Source organism: Salvelinus fontinalis, chromosome 2 (genome assembly GCF_029448725.1).
Source record: "Salvelinus fontinalis isolate EN_2023a chromosome 2, ASM2944872v1, whole genome shotgun sequence".
Lineage (NCBI taxonomy): Eukaryota > Metazoa > Chordata > Actinopteri > Salmoniformes > Salmonidae > Salvelinus > Salvelinus fontinalis.
In genome coordinates, this window is record NC_074666.1 from 43,146,586 (window position 1) to 43,173,842 (window position 27,257).

Consider the following 27,257-nt stretch of genomic DNA (forward strand, 5'->3'; position numbering starts at 1 on the left):
ACAGCAAGCACAGTTCTAGGATCAGCTTATCTGGATCCTAAAATCCTAAACTCTACACAGAGAAGCTAGCCATGACATCATTCCCACGGACCACTCTCCCCTTCCCTCATATGTCACGTGGCTCACACCTTGGTTGACAGGGTGCGGGAGGGGCGAGGAATATCACAGGAACTTGAACAGCAGCGTCTGCATCAGCATCACAACAGACTCAACCATTGCCCAACCAATTGTAACTCACTCCCTCAACGCTACTGAAGCTAACTGCTAATTAACAACGTTCCCCAAATAGCGTCCTGACAACCGAGACGAACAGGGCACAACAAGCAAAGGTTGCTGCTTTATCCATCATCATTATGCGCCTGGCCCAAACCCTGAGAGAGTTCTGGCAGCACGAGGCGCCATAAATATATTCATGGCATTACATAAGGCATTTTGCTGTGTTATTTGAAGGCAAGAGGCAGGCAGGAGGCAGGCAGGCAGGAGGCAGGCAGTCACAATGTTGGAAGGGATGGTAATGAGTTCTTTGAGTGGCATCTCATAAAAAATTCTAACAACACAGGGCCGTCGCCACGGTGCCGATTGAAGGGCTTGGAGTTGATTCCGTTTACCTACTTGAAGATTGACATCTCTGTCTAGTCCCAATGATATCAAACGTGGGACTCGACAATGCTGCTCGATTACACGACTCCTTTGGGTTGGTTAGTTTTTCATACCGTATCTTCTTTGAGGATTTTGCATATGAAACACGTGGTATCTAATGAAACGCTAATAGCACTTCAAGAAACGGAAAATGCATTTGAAAGTGATATACATTATCCACTGACAGGTTAGCCAACTAGTTGGACCAACTACCAGATTTCACATGAACTTCACCAGCGTGGGTTAGCGTTAGCACAAAGTTGCAGAGGTGTGACGTCGGCTTAACCAATCGACCCCTTCTCACTCTTAATAAGGTGAGGCGCTCTAAACCTGCTGCCAGGGCTAAACGGAGCCCCTGCTATCAGTGCCTAGTCAAAAGGGACTCAGCTGGTAAACTGACCTGGCAACAATCCACTATGTCTATGCTAAGCAGACAGATTTAAGAGGAGCCTCCGCGTACACAAATAGGCACAGGCACGTGCGTACACACACAGTACATGCCCAGACAAACACACACACACAGTGGCTGGCTACAGTTGCGGTTAGGACATGTAATCCATTGATTCGATCTTGGAACTAATCTTACTGATCAGGGTCAAGAGGAGTTTATGCTCAGGTAAGTTTTGCTTTAGACAAACACAGAAGTCAAGGACAGCCACAATAGTCAAGGGCTCTCTTCTATCAAAGCTGGTTTCCTGGATCAGTTAAAAATACCATTCTTCCAGCACACAAAGGAGCACACAAATTGAGCACACTTTATTGAGCACACTTTATTGAGCACACAAATCCTCAACGTGCATTCTGTTAGTGGACAACAATGTTTTTACTTATCTCAGCAACCCAGCTACCATGTATGACTACGTAGGACTCCTAAAGCTATCACGTCAGACATATTACCAAGTCGAATACGTATTGCAAATATTACATGTACTTGAGGTGTACTTGAAGCAATGGAGTCCAAAAAGTGCAACTCTGCAGGCCAGGCAAACTAACTCAAGTGCCCCTCAACTTTCTCAAATAATACTTGGAATACGTATACAACCCAAGCCTGTCCCACACAAAACATCCACCACAAGAGAGTAAATCTACTCTGTAGACAAAACAGCCCATGACTGAATCCATTGTACCGAATGAAACCACTCTCTCCAAAAAAAGAATCAGCTGCATCAAAGACCCATTGACGAAGCCAAACTGACTTGCTATGTTGATAACTACAGTCTCATTATACGACATTCATCCCAACCAAAGCAGTCAGGGCTGGGGTGTCCAGCCAGTCCAACAGCTGCTGCAGTGAATCCATTTTGGTTAGTCTAGCAGAGGCGTGACAGCAGCAAAGCAGAGGGGCCCGGGGCCTAAATGACTGGCACCTCTCCAGAGCTCCGGGTAAGTCATACAGCACTGATGACACTGAGCTAATGTGCTGTGACCAGGGACCGGGGGAGGCCGTGTGTCTGTCTGTGGTGTCTGTTGCCACAGCAACAGGTGTCTGCATGTGGGGGGGTTGCATGTGCGTGTATGAGAGAGTGATGGAGTGTGTGTACGTGTGTGTACGAGTGAATGATGGAGAGAGACAAAGAGAAAGAGTGTATGGGTGTGTGTGTGTGTGTGTGGGCGTGTGTGCATGCAAGTGTGTGTGTGTGAGTGTGTGACATCCACCTAACTCACCGTTGACTGTGAGGTGCACCCAGCTGCCGTTGTGAAAGGTGTGGTACTGCTGCTCCAGCATCAGGACCTTACACTCATACCAGCCCTGGTCGTCTGAACGCACCTTCTCAATCCGCAGAGAAGACTTGCCGTGCAGACTGGCTCTGCCTGGGGGAAGGACGGAAGGAGAGATTAATAAGAGGGGTTCAAACCAGGAAACATAGCTAGTATACAGTACCATTTTTTACCAGGCCACTGGGCTTGGCATAAAAATAAATATTTTGTATTTTTCCTAGCGCAAGGATGAGTAATCAATTAACTCAGCGCAGCCAGTAGGGCATCTCTTACTCACTGAAGCATTTTTGTGAAAAAAGTACACGCCTGGATGGACATCTCTGATATGATGACAGTAGCCACAAACGTTTCAATGCCAGTCCGAGAGCACCCTATGTAGTTACAGTAGCAAGCGTACATGGACATGATATGCAATAATAAAAGCCATTTTAGCACACGGACTAACCCCGATTTACATGAGAAGTTTGAACAGAAGTGACGTAAGTAAATAGCCTTTGGGGAAATAACTAGGCTAATAATAAAAGTCCCTCATTATTCAGCCAGCTAGCATCAGGCATAGCTCCCAGGGTTCCAAGATTGGCGAAATTAAATGGTTTTAGTATTCTCCCAAGTGAAGTTTGCCTGCTAGATAGCAATTAGGTTTGCATGCCAGATGAAAAGAAGTGACCCGGTATATACCGTTTTGGTCTATAAAAGCAGAAGGAATGCCGTTAGATGGACTTGTTTTATTTTGGGTCGCGCAAGCAGGGTGCAGTTCCGAACCCCAACACCCTACCAGACCCATAGAAACAGAGCACAGAGCCACGAGAGCCTGCCCCATCTGAATCCATCATAACACTAAGGGGTCAGACACACGAGAAATCTGACTGCCAATAGGTACTTAGCAAAGTAGGAGCAGGGCAAGCATTATGGGTCAGCCTTAGGGGGCCTGGCCCGCCCTACCGTACCTCCTTACCGATCCAACAAAAATATTTTAATATTGATAATTTATTTGACCGAGACGCCCGCTGACAGAAAGACGCATCAATCTCAGATAAAACATCAGAGCGAGCTAAACAGCGCCACTCTGTCTCAGTATATGTAGCCCATGTATCTGATGCTGTCTGTCCAAAAAGAGGACGCCTTTTTGGCCAGACGGCATCAAATACATGTGAAACATATAGTAAGACAGGGGGGCGCTGTTTCGCTCACTCGGATGCTTTCTCCGCTGTGTTTCAGCCACTTGCGAATGAAAGGAAAGTCAGTTTGTTTGGATGGTAGATTGTTTGGGACGAACATGCGAAGGTAACCAACATCTTGTGATTTGTTTGACAATCAGATGAAAACATCATTGTGTTATCATTGTGTTAACATCATTGTGTTAATGCCACATTTTAAAGGTAATACATTTTTTACAGTTTAAATGACATGTGCTTTCTATAAAACCCATTAAAAAAAAAAAACGAAACGTGCGCCTATATGGAAATCAAATGCCCATCCAACTGATTTGTTCTGGCATCGGCCCTGAGTAGAAGGCCGTTCTTTCTCTTGCTAGAACAAAAGATGCACATACTGTGTACCGACCTGGTACAGCAAAAGGGGGACCAACTCCATATTAATGCACAGGATTTTGGAAAAAACAAGAAAGTGTCCACATACTGTAGTGTAGTTGTGGCCATCTGGCTAGAATCAACAAGGGCTTGGTACACATTCTAGTTCGCTAGAAACAACATTAGTGCAGCTTGCTAGTTAGCTAGCATTAGCTATCTACAGCAGGTACAAGCCAAACAAAATCGGTAGCTTAAAGCTACTGCCACCTTGTGGTCTGGAGTATTTTAACGAGGCTGATCGGTGGGCAATCTGTGCTATGTGAACAACAAAAAGTTGACTGCCGACACTAGGCAGAGGTGCCAAGTACCTCTTGGCAGTCAGTATCCTTTGTGGGTCCAAGCCTTAAGACTACGGGAGTTGAGTAGCAGCCCAGAGTGTCACAGCAGCTTTCACTCTTTACGGGTCAAGCAGTGAAAGGGAGGGGGGAGGGGGATTTATGATTTTTCTCTCGGCAATCTGGCAACCGCTCATAACAGATGGCGCCCGACGATATGGGCAAAACAAAGGGCTTTGAGGGCACAACGGCCCACAACAGCAACATTATCAAAGCCCTCCACGGCTCACTACGCGGTCCCCAGAGTCAATGTTTTTGAGTGACATTCATTTGGGCCGACTATATCCCCTGTATGCAACACACCAGGTTATATCAAGTGAAGTAAAATGGGAAACAGGGTGAATAGGAAATAATTATTAATAGAACCACTGAATTTTTTCCTAGCCTGTGTGCAAGTATGCAGTGTCTATCCATCAGTTTTTGTCATCATAATACCATGTGTCCATCTGTACTCATGTCTGTTTATCAGTGTCTGTACATGCATATGTTCATATCTGTATCTACCGTTTGTCTAAACGTATATATCGGTTTATCTTTATTTAACTGTGTGTGTGTACAAGTAGGGCAGCATCATGAAGCCTCAGGTCTAGAATACCACTCAAGTGGGCCCTCTTCTTTGAGCTAATGATGACAAGTCCAGCTGTTACACCCACCTTACCCGCTTCTCTCCTCTCATTACCTCACATCTGTCAGTGCATGGCAGTCTGACACACCTAGTGATTGTCATACGGGGTGATATCGTGAAAGGAGCCATCTATGATTCACACTAGCTCCAATGACTCCTAACATGTTCTGCTAAATATATATTTTTTTATATATTTAAACTTTTGACCCATTTTTCTCCCCAATTTTGTGATATTCAATTGGTAGTTACAGTCTTGTCCCATTGCTGCAACTTTCGTACAGATTCGGGAGAGTCGAAGGTTGAGAGCCATGCATCCTCCGAAACACGACCCTGCCGAGCCGCACTGCTTCTTGACACACCCCTCACTTGGCCAGCCGCACCAATGTGTCGGAGGAAACACCATCCAACTGGTGACCGTGTCAGCATGCATGCGCCCGGCTCACCACAGGAGTCGCTAGACCAATCAGTTCCAACAATAGAATATGAAGGTTTCTGACCTTAATGTCTAGGGTTCTGACCGGGCTCCTCTAATCAAAAGGTAAAGATATGTGTAACGTTTCTTTTTTACTTAAACTCCTATCAGACAATAGTTAAATTAATTAAAACCCCATCTTAATGGGAAAAAGGATCTAACCAAGACATACAGTATGGCCCGTGAGTTCTGACATTATTAAAACAAAAAAACATCCTAAACAGTAGAATGGGTGGAAGTGTGTGTCCCGGCCGGCCAAACCCTCCATTAACCCGGACGACGCTGGCCCAATTGTACCCCACCTAATGGGTCTCCCGGTCACTGCAGGCTGCGACAGCCCAGGATTGAACTTGGATCTGTAGTGACCCCTCTAGCACTGTGATGATGCGCCTTAAACTGCTGCGCCACTCGGGAGGCCTCTCTGGTAAAGAACTTTGACGGAAGAGGGGCAATGCGGATGCCACTCTTTTTTTTGGCCTAACTTGGAGATTCTCCTCGTAGATAAGGGAGCGTGGCTGTGGTTGCGGGTTGGCTCTCTCCTCTGAGCAAAGTAGCAAATATTTGTTCAGTGTTGGAGATCGATACTGCAGAAGGAGAACTGGGCCACAGCCTGCCGGACCATTAGAAAGGAAGGAGAGCTTTAAAATTCAGCTGTATTTTTATCTGGGTGATAAAGGGGGGGGGGGGGGGGGGGGGACTACACAGACATTTAGGTTAAAGATAGTAACAAGTTTGGGGGACATGCTGGAAGAGTAGGTACAGGTAAATACAGCCCTCTGCTCGGTGGACTGCCTTGGTTCTTTTCTACAGTAAATGTAACCTTTACTGTGGCTCTTTTTGGTTGAAACAAGAGTAACACAATCTTTTGGATTCAGCAAAAGACGCCTGATCCAAAAATGAGAGTTTCTTTTTACAGAAACACAGAGTCTAGGGAGAGATATCAGTACTATGGGGTTTGGCTTGGTATTAGGGCAAGTGTAAGGAAAGTCATCAGTTTGGGGTTCCCATTGATATTCTGATAGACCAGGGTCAATATTTTTCTAAGGTTACCATGTGCAATCTTCGACAGCAACGTTCTCAGGAATTGCAAGGGGATGAAGGTTGGAATATTCCATATGTTGGGTTATTTTGGGGGATCCGTTTTTTTCTGCTACATTAACCATCAGAAACGACAACGTACCTTTCAGAAGCAATCTTAATCAATTTGCAGTCAAAGGCAGGCAGTGTATCACATGGTTTATGAAGACAGTCAAATGCAGACATGACCCAAGTCGATGGTGTTTGAATTGAGGTCTCATTTAGGCCCAGAGTACAGACTCTGTAGCTCCTAATGGGACAAGCCAAACACCAGTGATTAATGTTCCACTCTCGGACAAAGGGGAAATGCCATGCTGCCAGTACACACACCCTTTTCATTGGCTTGGGGTGGCTAAACGACACGACCCCGAAACAAAGACACACTCTGTTGGCACGACAGACGGAGGGCAGTCTCTCAACCAGAGGAAGCAGTGCTCCCTCAGTGCTCACTGTGGCAAAAAAAAGCACCCGCCCAATCTACAACGGGCACAACTCAGGCCACTGTGTGAATAAGAAATGGTATTGAACCCTAGCCTTGACACTGACCATCAATCTGTTCTGGCTCTGTTCCATCCTCACTGTGGGGGGCGGCCGTCAGTTAGCGGCCGCCCCGTCAGTTAGCGAGCGACGACTAAAAAAGAAGAAAAAAGAAAAAGGCCCCTGTTCTGTACCTACTGTAGCGCAGCAGGGAGAAATTGGCGGAAGTGAGGACTGTCAAATGTAATTTGTACCAGGGTACGAGGAGCAGTCTAAAAACAGCACCAGGGAAGATTTTAAAGGAGCAGCATATATCCCTTGAAAGGTATTCCAAACAAAAAAGACACCTACCATCTAGAGATAAAGGCTGGAAGCTATTTTAGAAGATTGAAAATGGTTCTACCACCTGCAATTCTTTGTCCCTTGGCGCAGTAAAACACTGTCCATATGATTGGCATCTTTGATCGAGTAAAATGCTTTTAATAACAACCACATTCGAACGGAGACACAGGGGAGAGGGTCAAGAGCTTCAAGTTCTTCAGTGTCCACATCACTGAGGACTTAACATGGTCTTCTCACGCCAGCATAGTCGTGAAGAAGGCTGAAACAACTTGGCACCGCCCCTCAGATCCTTAGGAACTTTTACAGCTGCACCATCGAGAGCCTCCTGACTGGTTGTATCACCCTCTGGTATGGCAACTGCACAGCCCTCGACCGGAATGTCCTACAGAGGGTGGTGGGGACGGCTCAGGGCATCACTGGGGGTGAGCTGCCAGCCATCCAGGACATACATGCTAGGCAGTGTCTCAGAAAGGCATAAAAAATTGCCAAAGACTTCAGCCACCCGAGACATGGACTGTTCTCCATGCTCCCATCTGGCAGGCAGTACCGGTGCATCAAGGCTCAGACCAACAGACTCTTAAAAAGCTTCAATCCCCTGGCCGTAAGACTGTTAATTGGCTAACAACTACTGCCCCCCCTCACACCTACGCTGCTGCTAAAATGATTATTGATTCCCATTACCATTAGTATCCATCCATTTATCCTGCTACATTATTACTCCTGTTTATTAGTATATTACCATAAGCATTTATATATTCCTGCTACCAGTCAACTTTCAGCCCTGTCTACATGTATATCCAACTATCACGCCTACACTTACACTGTTGCACACACACAAACTCACCACAATGCACACATCCACACACCACTTATGCTGATGCCATACTGTTTACTGTTATTATATTTATCCTGCTACCAGTCACGTTCTCCTAATCCCTGCCTACATGCCTTATTTCTTGTGTAAAAAAAAAAATACAATCAATGTATTTTTTATATTGAATAATACAATGTTTGGTAGGGCTTGCAAGTTAAGCATTTCACTGTACTTGTGCATGTGACAAATACAACTTTAAACTTGATAAAACTTGAAACAATCCCTTGGGGAATGAATTACCCATATAATAATACTTTTGTTGATTATGATTCTCTAAACGGGGATTTAGTTTGCAGCTTCAACCTAATAAAATAAGGAGCAATACATATGATCCATGCTGTGTCTCCAGAGTGCGGTGTACCCTGTTGTACAGTAGATGCTGATGTAACCTAACCGATAGAACTGCTCTGACTTTGGCCAGATGTAGAAATCCTCAGCCGCTCTCTAATTAACATTCACTGTCAGGACCGACCATAAAAATGGCATATCCTGCCCCTGGCGACGTCTGATACATTTTTAGGGTTTCTTTTTGTTTTTTAAAACTGACATGCTCAGTAAAATGACCACATCCCGTTTCTGTCTCAGCTCCGTATCGATGCTGTAATGTTCCAGATTTAGAAGGGGGGGAAAAGTCCAAAGCACCTTTGACCCGTCACCTCTACCGATACACACCTTAGGTCTGGAGGATGCCTTTCCGCTTCTGTTTGAAGTGCAATGGCATAACACCTTGGTGGGTATTCTCCCACAACTGATTGCCCACAGCTTATTCAGGTCAGCACAGCTATTCTGAGAAATTGTCTGTTCTTTTCCCAAAGGCCAGTGATTGTCTGAAGGCTATTGATGAGTTTCAATGGCTTAATACAAATAAATAAAATGAGTTCAACAGAATATTTTTCTTATATACATGATTTAGACAAATAAAAATCGCCTTTGAGGGAACAAGTTTCTCGCTTGTTTCTCATGATTATGTATTCCTTTCCTCTGCTCTTGTTCCCTGTCATTATAAAGAGTCCTGATTCACAGACACCACACACAAGTGACTAGCTACTTGGCTGCTCAGTTAGCTATTCGGCTACAGTATTCCCCATTCTGCTACATAGCTGGATTATCGGTCATAATCATCTGTTTATAATACATTATAAAGAGGACATTCATAGCAACTGCCTCCGACTCCAAATCCGAAAGCTTTTGCTGTGGGAGCCCGGCTCTGCATTGTAAAGACGCTTCAACAGGAACCTCTTTATCTGATGCAGACTGCAGCTAATCTATTGACCAAATAGGGATTATAGTGCGCTAATTATATATGGCATATTAACAGTATAATGCATCTAATGGGAGTGATGTCATTTCTACAGGATATAGCTCAAAGGGAAGCGGATTGTTTTCTGATCCACTGTGAACATGTACTGTGATCATTCCAGGATACTTTTTTTTATAGTTAAAGAGGTCACCTAGAGTTGTTCATTATCCCGTTTTAAAGGAAGAGACCCTTATTTCTTTACCATCATGATACATCAATCCATTTTATCAACAGGAATTTAAACATAATTAATTCCCAAACATGCTTCCTCCTTACACACACTTGACCTTGTGAATCTGAAAGAACATTGGTCTCCCAACCTCATATGTCAATTGTTATTGACATACGAATGATATGGGAGGAAGGGAGGGAAATGCAGAGTAGCGGCGGCCGGGATTTATAGTGCATTTGGAAAGTATTCAGACCCCTTCACCTTTTCCACATTTTACAGCCTTATTCTAAACTGGATTAAATTGTTTTCCCCCTCATCAATTTACACACAATACCCCATAACGACAAAGCAAAAGCAGTTAAAAAAAAAGAATTGGCAAAAAAAAATAAAAAATGAAAGATCACATTTACACAAGTATTCAGACCCTTTACTCAGTACTTTGTTGAAGCACCTTTGGCAGCGATTAGAGCCTCGAGTCTTCTTGGGTATAACACTACAAGCTTGGCACACCTGTATTTGGGGAGTTTTCCCCCATCCTCTCAAGCTCTGTCAGGTTGGATGGGGAGTGTCACTGCACAGCTATTTCCAGAGATGTTCAACTGGGTTCAAGTCCGGGCTCTGGCTGGGCCACTCAAGGGCAGTCAGAGACTGCAGTCAGAGACCTCTCCTGCGTTAGCTTGGCTGTGTGCTTAGGGTCGTTTTCCTGTTGGAAGGTGAACCTTCGACCCAGTCTGAGGTCGTGAGCGCTCTGTAGCAGTTTTTCATCAAGGATGTCTCTGTGCTTTGCTCCGTTCATCTTTTCCTCGATCCTAACTAGTCTCCCAGTACCTGCCGCTGAAAAACATCCCCACAGCAATATGCTGCTACCACCATGCTTCACGGTAGGGAGGGAGCCAGGTATCCTCCAGACGGGATGCTTGGCATTCAGGCCAAAGAGTTCAATCTTGGTTTCATCAGACCAGAGAATCTTGTTCCTCATGGTCAGAGTCCTTTACGTGCCTTTTGGAAAACTCCAAGCAGGCTGTCAAGTGCCTCTTACTGGTGAGTGGCTTCCGTCTTCACTCTACCATAAAGGTCTGATTCGTGGAGTGCTGCAGAGATTGTTGTCCTTCTGGAAGGTTCTCCCATCACCACAGAGGAACTCTGGAGCTCAGTCAGTGACCATTGGGTTCTTAGTCACCTCCCTGACCAAGGCACTTCTCCCCCGATTGCTCAGTTTGGCCAGGCAGACTCTAAGAGTCTTGGTGGTTCCAAACTTCTTCCATTTAAGAATGGGGGTGGCAGGTAGCCTAGCGGTTAGAGTGTTGGGCCAGTAACCGAAAGGTTGCTGGATCGAAACCCCGAGCTGACAAGGTAAAAATCTGTAGTTATGGCCCTGAACAAGGCAGTTAACCCACTGTTCCCCAATAGGTTGTCATTGTAAATAATAATTTGTTCTTAACTGACTTGCCTAGTTAAATAAAGGTTAAATAAAATAAAAAAGGTCACTGTGTTCTTGGGGACCTTCAATGATGGAGACATTTTTGGTGCCCTTCCCCAGATCTGTGCCTCGACACAATCCTGTCTCAGAGCTCTACGGACAATTCCTCTAACATCACGGCACGGTTTTTACTTTGACATGCACTGTCAACTGTGGGACTCTATATAGACAGGTGTGTGCCTTTTCAAATCATGTCCAATCAAATGAATTTATCACAGGTGGACTCCAATAAAGTTGTAGAAACATCTCAAGGTTGATCAATGGAAACAGGATGCACCTGAGCTAAATTTCGAGTCTCATAGCAAAGGCTCTGAATACTTACGTAAATAAGGTATTTATGTTTAATAAATCTGCAAACATTTCCCCAAAACAATTTTTACTTCGTCATTACGGGGTATTGTGTGTAGATTGATAAGGAAAAACATGTATTTAATACATTTTTAGAATAGGCCAATATGGTCAAATAGAAGTCAAAGGGTCTGAATACTGCAGGTGTTGCAGGTGGAGGCGTTACCTGCTAGACCAGCCTTGGGCAGAAATTCAGAGTAAAGATTTTAGGCAATTACGACTGTAAGTAAAGAGGCTACATACAGCTGAAGTCGGAAGTTGACATACACCTTAGCCAAATACATTTAAACTCAGTTTTTACAATTCCTGACAGTTAATTAATCAAAGTAAAAATGCCCTGTCTTAGGTAAGTTAGGATCGCCACTTTATTTTAAGAATGTTAAATGTCAGAATAATAGTAGAGAGAATTATTTATTTCAGCTTCTATTTCTTTCATCACATTCTCAGTGGGTCAGAAGTTTACATACACTCAATTAGAATTTGGTAGCATTGCCTTTAAATTGTTTAACTTGGGTCAAACGTTTCAGGTAGCCTTCCACAAGCTTCCCACAATAAGTTGGGTGAATTTTGGCCCATTCCTCCTGACAGAGCTGGTGTAACTGAGTCAGGTTTGTAGGCCTCCTTGCTCACACACACTTTATCAGTTCTGCCCACAAATTTTCTATAGGATTGAGGTCAGGGCTTTGCGATGGCCACTCCAATACCTTGACTTTGTTGTCCTTAAGCCATTTTCCCACAACTTTGGAAGTCTGCTTGGGGTCATTGTCCATTTGGAAGACCCATTTGCGACCGAGCTTTAACTTCCTGACTGATGTCTTGAGATGTTGCTTCAATATATCCACATCATGTTCCATCCTCATGATGCCATCTATTTTGTGAAGTGCACCAGTCCTTCCTGCAGCAAAGCACCCCCACAACATGATGCTGCCACCCCCGTGCTTCATGGTTGGGATGGTGTTCTTCGGCTTGCAAGCATCCCCCTTTTTCCTCCAAACATAACGATGGTCATTATGGCCAAACAGTTCTATTTTTGTTTCATCAGACCAGAGGACATTCCTCCAAAATGTGTGATCTTTGTCCCCATGTGCAGTTGCAAACAGTAGTCTGGCTTTTTTATGGCGGTTTTGGAGCAGTGGCTTCTTCCTTGCTGAGCCGTCCTTTCAGGTTATGTCCATATAGGACTCGTTTTACTGTGGAAATAGATACTTTTGTACCTGTTTCTTCCAGCATCTTCACAAGGTCCTTTGCTCTTGTTCTGGGATTGATTTGCATTTTTTCGCACCAAAGTATGTTAATCTCTAGTAGACAGAACGCGTCTCCTTCCTGAGCGGTATGACGGCTGCGTGGTCCCATGGTGTTTATACTTGCTTACTATTGTTTGTACAGATGAATGTGGTACCATCAGGCGTTTGGAAATTGCTCCCAAGGATGAACCAGACTTATGGAGGTCTACAATTTGTTTTCTGAGGTCTTGGCTGATTTCTTTTGATTTCCCCATGATGTCAAGCAAAGAGGCACAGAGTTTTAAGGTAGGCCTTGAAATACATGCACAGGTACACCTCCAAATGACTCAAATGATGTCAATTAGCCTATCAGAAGCTTCTATAGCCATGACATAATTTTCTGGAATTTTCCAAGCTGTTTAAAGGCACAGTCAACTTAGTGTATGTATACTTCTGACCCACTGGAATTGTGATACAGTGAATTATAAGTGAAATAATCTTTCTGTAAACAATTGTTGGAAAAATTACTTGTGTCATGCACAAAGTAAATGTCCTAATCGACTTGCCAAAACTATAGTTTGTTAACAAGAAATTTGTGGAGTGGTTGAAAATCTAGTTTTAATGACTCCAACCTAAGTGTATGTAAACTTCCGACTTCAACTGTAGGTGTACAAAATTACATTGGTTTTGTCAACGCCAAAATGACTTTGACACCCATGGTTTGGTCTAATAAAGAGGGAGAGGTGTCCTATTACCGGCATACTCCGGGCCCACATGAGGCGGGTAGAAGCGGAAGTTAATGAAGAAGGGGATGGGCACGCCGAACTTGAACCACTCCACCACGTAGGGCTGGCCATTCAGCGGGTAGGCCACATCGCATCCCAGGATGACATTCTCTCCAGCGCGCACCGTCACAAACTGGGGCTCCTCTCGCACGCCGTGGGCACCTGGGAAACGGAGAGGGGGAGTGAATTGTGAGTATCTAGTAAACAGCTAGGGACATTACTTAATTGTGGTGAAATAACCAACCGAAAGCAACCTAGAAGCAAGAGAGTCATCTTTCATTAGCATATCATCTACATTGTGTCTTAGAGTGCCAGCATCAACCACAAACATGTTGTTTGTTTTTCACATCGAGAAACGTAAGATTAGAAAGCCTTCTTGAAAAATGTTAATGAAGTACAATAATCACAAAACAAAACATGATATACACAGTGGATATACACAACACTGAAATGATTATGGAACCGTATTCAACCATGGCTTCTTTTCAGTTGGAATATCATCCATTTTAGTAGCCTCTTCCACTTCCACCAACCTGGTTTACTTTTCTCTCACATAGAGCAGCCTGTTTTTGATGACAAAGAATCATGAACTATGGGTGTCATTATTCAAGGTGGCGACAACAAATTCTATCCTGAGCCAAGACCAATAGTACGAGGAATGAAAGATAAAGGTCATAACTCTGTGAGTGGAAAGCAAACAAAAACAGTGCACTTTGTCTTGACACTATATTCCCTAGCTGCCGTTACATGAGGCTTACTACGAGTCAGACAGTCTGTACGTTTATTTACTGCACTTTCGTTACATGTCCTAGACTTTGATGGAACATATCTCAACTGCCTTATTGACAATACATAATTCTGCAGACACAGACTGAGGACTTGATGTTGTTGGTTTACTACAATGAAGCTTTGTGTCCACATGTTGACCACAGGGCTGTCTGTTCTACCAGAGCATTGATCCTCTACTAATTCACGCATGGCTTTACAACCGGAAGAGAAGTGTGCTTTCATTTTACCAGTCAATACAGCTAATTGAATGGTGCTCTGCTCACCCCCGTGGCCCATAGGGATGCTGGGGATTATTGGGTTTGTCTTTATGAGGATGACCCACTGCCAGTGTACTGCTATAGGAATGTGCTACGTCCATGGTGCCCTCCAGCCGTTGTATGCTGGTTTTTGTTTCGCCCTGATACTTGATCATTGATCAGTTATTGTAACTTAATGACCAATGTCTCACCAACTCTTCATTTCCGCTACTGGGAGGGGGGAAATGAACTGCCTGGCTAGAGTAGGTACGCCTATAGTCAGGGGCCTAGCAAGAACCTCTGTGAATAGGACAAATCAAAGATTGTGGATAAATGAAGATAGTTCACTCAGTCAGGCCTTTTACAGTTGACAAAATGTGGAGTGTCTCGCCTTCTCTTCCATCTCTGTCAGGGAGCAGCAGAGACAGTGATGCTTGTAAACCTTAACACATCACATTCTGCACTACTGCATGCAAACAGTAGGGTGAAAGAATGCCAGTGACCAGGAAAACTAAGTGAAGGACACTTGTTGAGAAATCATTCCTAACCCCAGATATATTGTATATACAGTGCCTTCAGAAAGTATTCATCCCCCTTGACTTATTCCACTTTGTTGTGTTAGTCTTTAAGAGCTTTGCACACCTGAATTGTACAATATTTGCACATTATTATTTTTTTTAAATTCTTTAAGCTCTATCAAATTGGTTGTAGATCAATGCTAGACCACCATTTTCAAGTCATGCCATAGATTTTCAAACGGATTTAAGTCAAAATTGTAACTCGGCCACTCAGGAATATGTACTCAAAAAAAGATATACGTTACAATTACTTAACTCACGTTTACAGCAAGAGGCACAATTTCATGGGTGTGAACCAAAGGAAAACAGCACAAGGTTTTCAAGTGCATATTAAGCCCCTATTCAGACTCATGAAAAGCTTCAACAGTCACCTTGGCTGGAGGTCAACATGAAATAATAGCTTAATTGGCTTAATTACCTCACTTTGCACTCAACAGAGGATGGTTATCATATAATTACGTTGCATTTGTCTAATTCTACATTGAAAGCAAAACAGCTTCATTTTGGGCAGTCGGAAGATGTTCAAAACAGTACAGAGAAATCAGGCACTTACATTGAACACTATTAACATTACAACAGTCATATTTACAGTTACCAAAACATTGCTGTAATGTTGGATGGTGGTTTGCTATATGGATCTGTGTGTGTGTATTCTTCATTGCTTGGCGGCGGAAGAGGCAGATAATAATGGGGGCTGAGGGAAAGCACTGCTCCCAGCAGTGTGTCCCCACACATATACCCAGGGCCTAGAAAGAGACTCTCCCTGCCTATTCTACCTAGCCCAGTGCTATGTGTTGATTGGCTGCTGGTGACATCACCAGAGAGCGAAAACAGGCCCCTGGAAGGTATGACTTCACTGTTTATACTGATTAGAGGGAGGGAGAGAGGGAGGAAAACGAGAGGTAATCATCTCCTCAGTAAGCAAAATCTCCAGGATTTTTATAAAGAATGACACAGTGGAATGGTCAAATGCTTTAATCTCTGAGCTGCAGGAGGGGAGAGTACTGCATATCCTTCCAAAGATGTTCACAGACCGCATATAGAGGGGGCTCTAATGTTTGAGCACGGTACGGTCTGTCTGTCAAGAAGATTCACCGAACGGAGAGAACAGATGAGACAGTCCTGCAATCATCCATTTAAAGCTGCAAAGAATTCATGCACATCATCAGTGACTTTAGCACACAAATTCAAGGAATACTGGGGCATCATGTACCACTAAAATTACTAATCTAACTGACAAGCCACTCATTTTTGTTACTCCAACGTTCTATCGCTCTCGGCTGTAAGGTCGACATTTGGACAGCGGTCACTCAACTGTGTTTCTGTTTGAAGTCAATGAGCCAACCCAATGTCCTTTACCAGTCTCTAACCATTGTTTGAGTACATTATGTCATTATACCAATAACTATTTATCCAGCACACCATTCATTTCTGAACAGAGCATGTGAGCGGAGTGTGCCCAATTTGACTCGAGCGTAGAGCGAGAATCCCAAATGCTGGAGTGTCGGCCTTCTCGCCCACTCCAATTTCGCTCCAGTAGCACTCACTTCACGAGCTCAGGGCATGCCCCTGCTGTAGGCTATACCTCAGTAAGCAGTAAGAATTCTACAAATGAATTCAAAAGTCACTAACAAGTAATGTTTTGTTTAATGTGTATTTAATTGCAAGTCACAGCCTATATGCGCAGTTTATAAACTATAACAATTAAATACAATGAAAATGTTTAAATGCTGAGCACTTTGTCCCTACCAGCTTATTGTATCGCATTCGCAAATGCTTCACAATGCATTTCGTTTTAGGCTATAGCCTTGAAATAATTGAAATAATATACTCTGACCTATTTAGAGTGCTTATATGCTGTTTAATATGAGACGTAACCTATTTGAAATGATGTTTGTGTAACGGATGTGAAATGGCTAGCTAGTTAGCGGGTACGCGCTAATAGCGTTTCAATCGGTTACGTCACTTGCTCTGAGACTTGAAGTAGGGTTTCCCCTTGCAGATGGGTAACGACGCTTCGTGGGTGTCAGTTGTTGATGTGTGCAGAGGGTCCCTGGTTCGCGCCTGTGTCGGGGCGAGGGGACGGTCTAAAGTTATACTGTTACATTTGCTTCTTACATTCACATTTTCATGTTTATTCAAATACTTTTCATTCAAATCCGTATGGTTTTGTTTCAATACTTAAAAACCAATTGGTAGTTGCAGGTAGTCACAAAAATAGATGGGTGTTGGTTAAAGTGTGATTTTAATTAATGGAGCAAATGTGCAGTGGGAGTTTTTTTCCTGTGATTGCAGAGCGGTAGGAAAGGACATGGAGCACCGGAACACTCCATGAGTGATGAACGGGATTTCCAACCACTCAACTCACATGCTCTGCTTCTGAACTGTTACTGAACTGTGCCTGAAGTTTTAAGCACCCTCAATCACACTCCTCGAGAGATTAGAAGTATATATTAAATATGCAGCAAGTGTAACAGGGTCAGGATTGCCCTGTTACAAGAAGTAAGTCATTTTAAGTGTTGCTACTGTGTTGAATGTGCTCTGGGACTGATGGTTGTCTGGTTATTTTCAGGTTAACAAGCTGATTGAGCACACCTGTGCCCATCCCTTTAATCCTGACCCTGTTATGCAAGACTTTCCAAACTCACTGAGCGGTACCATAGTCGAATACTAAAGTTCATTAGCTAGCTTGCACTGAATATAAAGAATTATTCATTCCAGGAAGCAGAAATCAATCGTAGATTGCAGAGAAGTTGAGCTGAAATGTAAACTCTACAATCTACAGAAAATACTTTGGTTTGGATGTTTCAAAAAGAAAGAAAATTAAGTATGTATTAACTTAAAAATGTTCAACCAATTTGATGATGGAGCACAGTCACAATCTATTCATCTAGAATACCCCAAAGGGAAGTAAAACTTATTAAAATAAGTAAAGTTACCGAAACCTTATTACCAAACCCAAAACTGCCAGAGGAGTCGTGCCAGCCAATAAAGAGTTACTTTTTACAGGCTGAGCACTTGAATATCAAATACAGCACGAAGCAGTTTTAGCTCAATAAAGGGAAAATGTGCAAAACCACGCACACTGGATTCATTGTGCCTGACTGTCCGATTATCACTTGCAGGGAGAAGGAATCCAGCGGGACACGCCATGAAAGGGAATCAGACGTGAAACAGTCCGTTTGCGGTGTTGAACTTGTCCAGTTCATCAAATGGGAAGGAAACTGGGCAATTTAATATGCAATTGCTTCGCCTTGGCAGCTCATCTGTCTTTGTCAAATTGAAGGCTCTGCCTGGTCAATCCGTACAGCATTTACTGTGATGCAGCCTCCACAGATGTCAGGGATTTCGTACTTCTTGCGCTTAGCGGGGCAGAGCTATTGAGAAGGAAGTTGTCAAGGAAGTGAGTTTGTTTATACAGGACGTACTGCCCCCACCTACCGTGACAATCATGTCAATTCGGAGTTATACGGAGCCCTCCGTAATGTTACAAAATTTGTGAAGTGCATGGTGATGCGGCACGGAGCTCGATTTGGCCTCTGCATGCCTCCATAGGCAACGCAATTACGTCACACCCTCCATACGAAGCCCCTGAACACATTTTTGGATCAAGCATAAATTGGCTTTTACAAGATCACTATCAAAAACCCAAATATCATGGTGGCTTGAGAAACTAATGAAGCGTAGCGAGAAGGGCAGGATTTGATCTACTTCGGCTCACATGCCCTCCAACGAGTATCACTCACTAATTTTCAATTCAAAGGAGACCCTGCCGGGATGCACAGAGAGCATCTAATCCCTTCACCATTACTGCTGCAGTGTAGTCATGGCCATATTATCATGCTATGCATTTATGTCTATCCAAGTCTACATAGCTAAAGAAAACGGTAATGTGCTGCTTGTAACATCACAGTGAGTTATGATACCTGTGAGATACATTCACAGGGCCAAGTGAGAGATTGTTATTTGAGTTACGGTTTGATAGTACCTTAGAGGAAACCTTGAGTTGAGTCTGTCTTGTGTACACGGCTTACTAGCAGTCGGTCTCTCTGCAGAGCTTCACCCCTGCTACACTGGCTTTGCCCCGTTGCCAACTACCCCAGAATGGATAGCCCTAGTTCATACAGTTGAAGTCAGAAGATTACATATACTTAGGTTGGAGTCATTAAAACTTGTTTTTCAACCACCGCCAGGATAGAACAGCGGCATCTGGTAAGACAAGGGGCGGCGGTCTATGTATTTTTGTACACAACAGTTGGTGCACGATATCTAAGGAAGTCTCGAGCTTTTGCTCGAGGGTAGGGTAGGGTTTCTCATGATAAGCTGCAGACCACATTATCTACCGAGAGACTTTTCATCTATATTCGCTGTAGCTGTTTACATACCACCACAGTATTCTACCATAAGCAAACAAGAAAACGCCACCTCCTAGTGGCCGGGGACTTTAATGCAGGGAAACTTAAATCAGTTTTACCAAATTTCTATCATCATGTTAAATGTGCAACCAATGGGAAAAGAACTCTGGACCACCTATACTCCACACACAGAGATGAATACAAAGCTCTCCCTCACCCTCCATTTGGCAAATCTGACCATAATTCCATCCTCCTGATTCCTGCTTACAAGCAAAAATTAAAGCAGGAAGCACCAGTGACTATATCAATAAAAAAGTGGTCAGATGAAGCAGATGCTAAGCTACAGGACTGTTTCACTAGCACCGACTGGAATATGTTCCGGGAATCCTTGAATGGCATTGAGGAGTACACCACATCTGTCATTGGCTTCATCAATAAGTGCATCGATAACGTCGTCCCCACAGTGACCGTACGTACATACCCCAACCAGAAGCCATGGATTACAGGCAGCATCCGCACTGAGCTGAAGGCTAGAGCTGCCGCTTTCAAGAAGCGGGACTCTAACCCGGAAGCTTATAAGAAATCCCGCTATGCCCTCAGATGAACCATCAAACAGGCAAAGCGTCAATACAGGACTAAGATCGAGTCGTACTACACCGGCTCTTACGTTCGTCGGATGTGCCAGGGCCTGCAAACCATTACAGACTACAAAGAGAAGCACAGCCGAGAGCTGCGCAGTGACACAAGCCTACCAGATGAGCTAAACTACTTCTATGCTCGCTTCGAGGCAAGTAACACTGAAACATGCATGAGAGCACCAGCTGTACCGGAAGACTGTGTGATCACGCTCTCCGCACCCAATGTGAGTAAGATCTTTAGACAGGTCAACATTCACAAGGCCGCAGGGCCAGACGGATTACCAGGATGTGTACTGCAAGTATGCGCTGACCAACTACAAGTGTCTTCACTGACATTTTCAACCTCTCACTGTCCGAGTCTGTAATACCAACATGTTTTAAGCAGACCAGCATAGTGCCTGTGCCCAAGACCACTAAGGTAACCAGCCTAAATGACTACCGACCCGTAGCACTCACATCTTTAGTCATGAAGTGCTTTGAAAGGCTGGTCATGGATCACATCAACACCATCATCCCAGAAACCCTAGACCCTCTCCAATTTGCATACCACCCCAACAGATCCACAGATGATGCAGTCTCTAGTGTACTCCACACTGCCCTTTCCCACCTGGACAAAAGGAACACCTATGTCAGAATGCTGTTCATTGACTACAGCTCAGCGTTTAACACCACAGTGCCCTCAAAGCTCATCAATAAGCTAAGGACCCAGGGACTAAACACCTCCCTCTGCAACTGGATCCTGGACTTCCTGACGGGCCGCCCCCATGTGGTAAGGGTAGGTAACAACACCTCCGCCCCGCTGATCCTCAACACAGGGGCCCCTCAGGGGTGAGTGCTCAGTCCCTCCTGTAGTCCCTGTTCACTCATGACTGCACGGCCAGGCACGACTCCAACACCATCATTAAATTTTCAGATGACACAACAGTGGTAGGCCTGATCACCGACAACAACGAGACAGCCTATAGGGAGTAGGTCAGAGACCTGGCCGTATGGTGCCAGGACAATAACCTCTCCCTCAACGTGATCAAAACAAAGGAGATGATTGTGGACTACAGGAAAAAGAGGGCCGAGCACGCCGCCATTCTCATCAACGGGGCTGAAGTGGAGCAGGTTGAGAGCTTCAAGTTCCTTGGTGTCCACATCACTAACAAACTATCCTGGTCCAAGCACACCATGACAGTCGTGAAGCGGGCACGACAAAGCCTATTCCCCCTCAGCAAACTAAAAAAATTTGGCATGGGTCCTCAGATTCTCAAAAGGTTCTACAGCTGCACTATCGAGAGCATCCTGACTGGTTGCATCACAGCCTGGTATGGCAACTGCTCGGCCTCCGACCGCAAGGCACTACAGAGGGTAGTGCGAATGGCCCAGTTCATCACTGGGCCAAGCTTCCTGCCATCCAGGACCGCTACACCAGGCGGTGTCAGAGGAAGGCCCTAAAAATTGTCAAAGACTCCAGCCACCCTAGTCATAGACTGTTCTATGACTAGGGTGGTATTGATGGTATTGATGCTCATTATCTCTGCCCTAACAACTCGCTAATAAAAATGTACACTCTTTTTCAGTGCTCCTTTGCTCTTCGAATGTGGACAGATCGTATCTCACATAAGCGCCTATAAATAACCATAGTAATAACCGCAGAGTAGCATGTTAGCATTGATGGACCTCAAATTACAAAGGAGAGGAGGAAGCAGTGCACAACTCAGCCACTCAGCGTCGATTAGCATTTTAGTGCCCAATGAGCGGCTGCTCGTTTGTGCGACTTGATTGCTTCACCTTAACCAGTTCACCGCTTCTGCAGGGGCATCCTTTATGATGGATATTGCTTCTGACAGCTCTGTTAATGCTATCTCCTTGGCCCTCTTCCCTCCACTTCGCCCCTGCCATCTCATTCCACTATAATGCTTTGATATGGTGTGTATGACTTTGCAGTTGCCCTGTTGATTCATGGTGGCTTACAATTCTCGGAGGACCTTGGTCACTCTGTTGATACTGAGTAAAACAAATTATGTTATTGGACTAAGGTCAGACAAAGGGGTTGTTAATAGTTCAGGAAAGGGTGCTTGTGCTGGTTTCTAAGCTTTACTGACCATCTGAAACTTTACAGTAAAGTCAGCAGGTCAGAAAACACTGCAGCAAAGGAGAATTGAATTGAGATAAACAGTATGTTGAAAAGGTTTGACAGTAAAATAGTAATCTTACTCCCCACTCAAATTTGCATACAGTGCTATTTATCACAATCAAGCTTTGGGAATTGCAGGCTGTGAACAGTATACCATAAACTGCAGATTAATGTTAAGGCTTTGGATAGTTGAGACGGCATGCACAATACCAAAGCATTGTTGAAAACATGTTTTTATAAATGTTAGCAAATTGATTGAAAATGAAATACATAAATATCTAAATTACATAAGCATTCACACCCGAGTCAATACTTTGTAGAGCACATTTGGCAGCGATTTACAGCTGTGAGTATGTAATCGCTGTTGGCTGTTGATCATTGCTAGACATCCGTTTCCAAGTCTTGCCATAGATTTTCAAGCCAATTTAAGTCAAAACTGTAACTAGGCCTTGTGTTTTAGGTTATTGTCCTGATTCACAATTCAAAAGGCACTCGCACATTTGAGCAATCTTTTTTGCAGGTGCATGGTAACAGTTGGACAAGATGAGGGAAAAAGGAAACCGCACACTGCTCTTGATAGTATCACTGATCTATAATAAGCTTACGTATCAGCCTCACGGCTTCATCAGAACTTTTGTGAGTTAAAAACAATTAGCAGCCTTATGTAGACCTAGCTCCACCCACATCCGTTCCAAACATCGAAAGGGGTTGGAGGAGAAGAAAAAACAAATAGGTACTACTAAATATATCAATATGCCTTTCATAAATATTCGAATAAAGTGTGTAAATAAGACGTATTAAACACATCTGTAAAACCACAATGAGGACATAGACCTACCGAGCAAGTTTTCAGAAATCATTGGGTACATTGTACGAAAAACAGAGTAATCTGAAATAGGGGCATACTTCATGTTCAAATTCATAACATACATAGGCATTTCATCATTAAGACCTTCAGGAAATAATGTCTGGCGGGTGAAAATCCCAGTATTGTTAATATCACCTCCCCTGTCTGATATCTTAACTTTCTCTATGCCACAAAATCTAAAAAGGTAAAAATGTCATGCTTTAGGTCATTAAAATGTACTGCGACTGGATAATCCCTGTTTGTTTCTCCTGATTTAACTTTTATGTTCACTGATTCTCTGTTTGAGAGAACGAGAGGTTTTACTTGCATAGCACATGGACATTTAATAATGTAAATAACATTGGCGGTGGAGTGTCTTATTTACATACTTTATTTGAATATTTATGAAATGCATATTGTTATATTTAGTAGCACCTATTTGTTTTTTCTTCGCCTCCAACCCCTTTCGATGCGTGGAACGGATGTGGGTAGGGTGAGGTCTACATAAGGGTGCACATTTTCTTTTTAATCACAAAAGCTCTGACGAAGGCTGTGAGGCCGATACGTAAGCTTATTACTGGTTGATGTTTGTATCAAGAGGAAATGATTGATTCTTCAAGAGCAGTGTGCGGTTTCTTTTTTCCCTCAGGTTATTGTCCTGATGAAAGGGGAATTAATCTCCCAGTGTCTGGTAGAAAACAGACTGAACCAGGTTTTTCTCTAGCATTTACCTGTGCTTAGCCCCATTATGTTTCTTTATCCTGAAAAACTCCCCAGTCCTTAATGATTACAAGCATAGCCATAACATAATGCAGCCACTACTATGCTTGAAAATATGAAAATGATCATCAGTAATGTGTTGTATTGGATTTGCCCCAAACATAACACTTTGCATTGAGGACAAAAAGTGAATTGCTTAGCAACATTTTTTTTGCAATATTATACTGAACAAAAATATAAACACAACATGGAACAATTTTAAATATTTGACTGAGTTACAGTTCATATAAGGAAATCAGTACATTTAAATGAATTCACGAGGACCTAATCTATGGATTTCACATGACTGAATGCAGATATGCATCTGTTGGTCACAGGTACCTTAAAAAAAGGTAGGGGCGTGGATCAGAAAACCAATCAGTATCTAGTGTGACCACCATTTGCCTCATGCAGCATGACATATCTCCTTCACAGAAAGTTGACCAGGCTATTGATTGTGGCCTGTGGAATGTTATCCCACTCCTCATCAATGGCTGTGCAAAGTTGCTGGATATTGGCAGAAACTGGAACACCCTGTCATACAAGCCAATCCAGAGCATCCCAAACATGCTCAATCGGTGACATGTCTGGTGAGTACGCAGGTCATGGAAGAACTGGGACATTTACAGCTTCCAGGAATTGTGTACAGATCCTTGCAACATGGGGCCATGTATTACAATAACATGAGGTGATGGCGGCGGATGAACGGCACGACAATGGTCCTCAGGATATCTCTGTGCATTATAATTGCCATAGATAAAATTGTGTTCATTGTCCGTAGCTTATGCCTGCCCTTACCATAACCCCACCGCCACCCTGGGGCACTCTGCTCACAACATTGACATCAGCAAACCACTCGCCCACACGATGCCATACACGTGGTCTGCGGTTGTGAGGCCGGTTGGACGTACTGCCAAATTCTCTAAAACGACGTGGAAGGCAACTTATGGTAGAGAAATTAACATTAAATTGTCTGACAACAGCTCTGGTGGACATTCTTGCAGCCAGCATGCCAATTACACGCTCCCTCAAAACTTGAGACATTTGTGGCATTGTGTGACAAAACTGCACATTTTAGAGTGGCCTTTTATTGTCCCCAGCACGAGGTACACCTGTGTAATGATCATGCTGTTTAATCAGCTTCTTGGTTTGGCAAATCTGTCAGGTGGATGTATTGTCTTGGCAAAGAGGAAATGCTCACTAACAGAGATATAAACTAATTTGTGCACAAAATTTGAGAGAAATAAGCTTTTTGTGTGTATGGAACATTTCTGGGATATTTTATTTCAGCTCATGAAACATGGGACTAAAACATGTTGTGTTTCTATTTTTTTTCTTTTCACTCTGTCAATTATGTTAGTAGCCTAGTGGTAAGAGCATTGGGCCAGAAACTGAAAGGTTGCTGGATCAAATCCCTGAGATGACAAGTTAAAATCTGTTATTCTGAGCAAGGCAGTTAACCCACTGTGCCCTGGGAGCTGAAGAAGGGGATGTTGATTATGGCAGCCCCTGCACCTCTCTGATTCAGAGGGGTTGGGTTAAATGCGGAAGACATATTTCAGTTGAATGCATTCACTTGTACAACTGACTAGGTATCCCCCTTTCTTAACTACAATGTTGTTGATCCATCATCAGTTATCGCCTATCTCAGCCATTAAACTCTGTAACTGTTTTAAAGTCACCACCGGCCTCACAGTGAAATCCCTAAGCCCTTTCCTTCCTCTCCGGCAACTGAGTTTGGAGGGACGCCTGTATCTTTGTAGTGACTGGGTTTATTGATACACAGTCCAAAGTGTAATTAATAACTTCATCATGCTCAAAGCGATATCCAATGTCTGCTTTTTTGGTTTGTTTTACCAATAGGTTTGCTCTTCTTTGCAGTGGATTGGAAAACCTCCCTGGTCATTGTGGTTGAATCTGAGGGACCTTACAGATGTATGTGTGTGTTGTATGTGTGGGGTACAGCGATGAGGTAGGCTTAGACCTAAACATTTTTTTAACACTATTATTATTGTTATTATCAGTCTAACTTATGTGACTTGTTAAGCAAACGTTTACTCCTGATCTTTTTTAGCCTTGCCATAACAAAGAGGAGATTGACATCTCAGCATTTCATTTTTCAATTCATTTGTAAAATATTTGAAAAACACATTTCCATTTTTGGGGTATTGTGTGTATGCCAGTGACCAACAAATCTTAATGTAATCCATTTTAAATTAAGGCTGTAACACAATAAAATGTGGGGAAAAATCTAATGGTGTGAATACTTTCTGTAGGCACTGTATCTAAAATACACTTGTCAGGAGTCAACTGTATTCATGAGGCAACAGGGAAAATGCATGCAGAGATTTTGGAGAAAGTAGTATTTGAACTTGTTGCCAGCTTCCATTTAAGATCCCATCATGGAATGTCTTTGAAGAGGTCAAAGAAACTGGGTCTGATTTTGAGCCTCTTACCCCCTGGTGTCTGGCCAGAATTAAGGGCAGATGGCGGAGGGTGGATCAGCAGGCCTCTACTCCACTAAGGTTGGATACTCACAGGACAGTGGCTAAGTCCCGATTCTCCACCATAAGTCCCGATTCTCCACCAAGTGTGCACTCAAACTTTCTTGCATGGCTTTTTACAAAAATGCTTACACAATTCCTATGCTTTTAAATCCATGATGAGTGTGCAAGTGGACACTTCTGAAAAATGCTGGAGAACCAGCACAGTCAGTGCAACTCCATGGCCAAACAGAAACTATATCTGCATATGCTCTCTTCAAAGACAACACAGCAGAGGGTTTCGGGTGAGTACAGCTAATCCAGATGGTTTGTTGGTATTTGAGGTTTAATGAAAAACGTAATCCGCAAACGTCCGAAAATAGGTGGCGAGGAATCTCTTGCTTCACCGAAAACAGTGATACTCTCTACTACATTCAATTCAATCATGCAGAGGTAAAAACCTGTATGTTATGTCTTGAAATATGTCTGTGGGAGTACTAGGCTTGTGACGGTTAATGTTAGGCTTCTATCTCTACATTCAAATGGACCTGTGATTTTTGGCACAGGATAGCGACTGGTAGACTGGTGGGCACAGTTAGCGTCTGTGTCTACCACTTAAAGCCGCTTTATTATGCGGGGGACTTAATCCACTTTATTTGATTAAGCATGCACACTTTTCGGACTGAAAGAGAACAGATGCAATCAATCGCATGCTTTGGAAAATCCTTGAAAATGTACCAGAGTTCAGTTGACTAGAGTACTCTATTTTCTGAAGAAGCTAGTTTAGCAGATTAGCATTCAACAACAACATGTTAGCCTAATCTGGACCAAAATCTGTGAGGACAAACATGAATCCTAAACTGTAACTAACAACAAAGAGATGGCTTCAATATAATGAACAGATCTACTGTCTCACTGAAGTATTAGGCTTGGAACACAAGGCATGAGAGAAATGTTGACCTAGCTGCCTACTGTTCTATAACAATGACTAAG

General features: G+C 43.4%; 1 protein-coding gene across 5 annotated transcripts in view; it reads right to left on the reverse strand.

Annotated features, from left to right (window-relative positions):
* igsf9bb (immunoglobulin superfamily, member 9Bb) overlaps positions 1-27,257 on the reverse strand; it is a 177,752-nt gene that overhangs the window by 115,160 nt on the left and 35,335 nt on the right. For all 5 annotated transcript variants that reach the window (XM_055875750.1, XM_055875748.1, XM_055875749.1 and 2 more), the window contains exons 2-3: positions 13,428-13,619; positions 2,305-2,451 (exon numbers count right to left, since the gene is read on the reverse strand). In XM_055875750.1, coding sequence (XP_055731725.1) covers positions 2,305-2,451; positions 13,428-13,619 — 339 coding nt within the window. The remainder of the gene's footprint in view (positions 1-2,304; positions 2,452-13,427; positions 13,620-27,257) is intronic.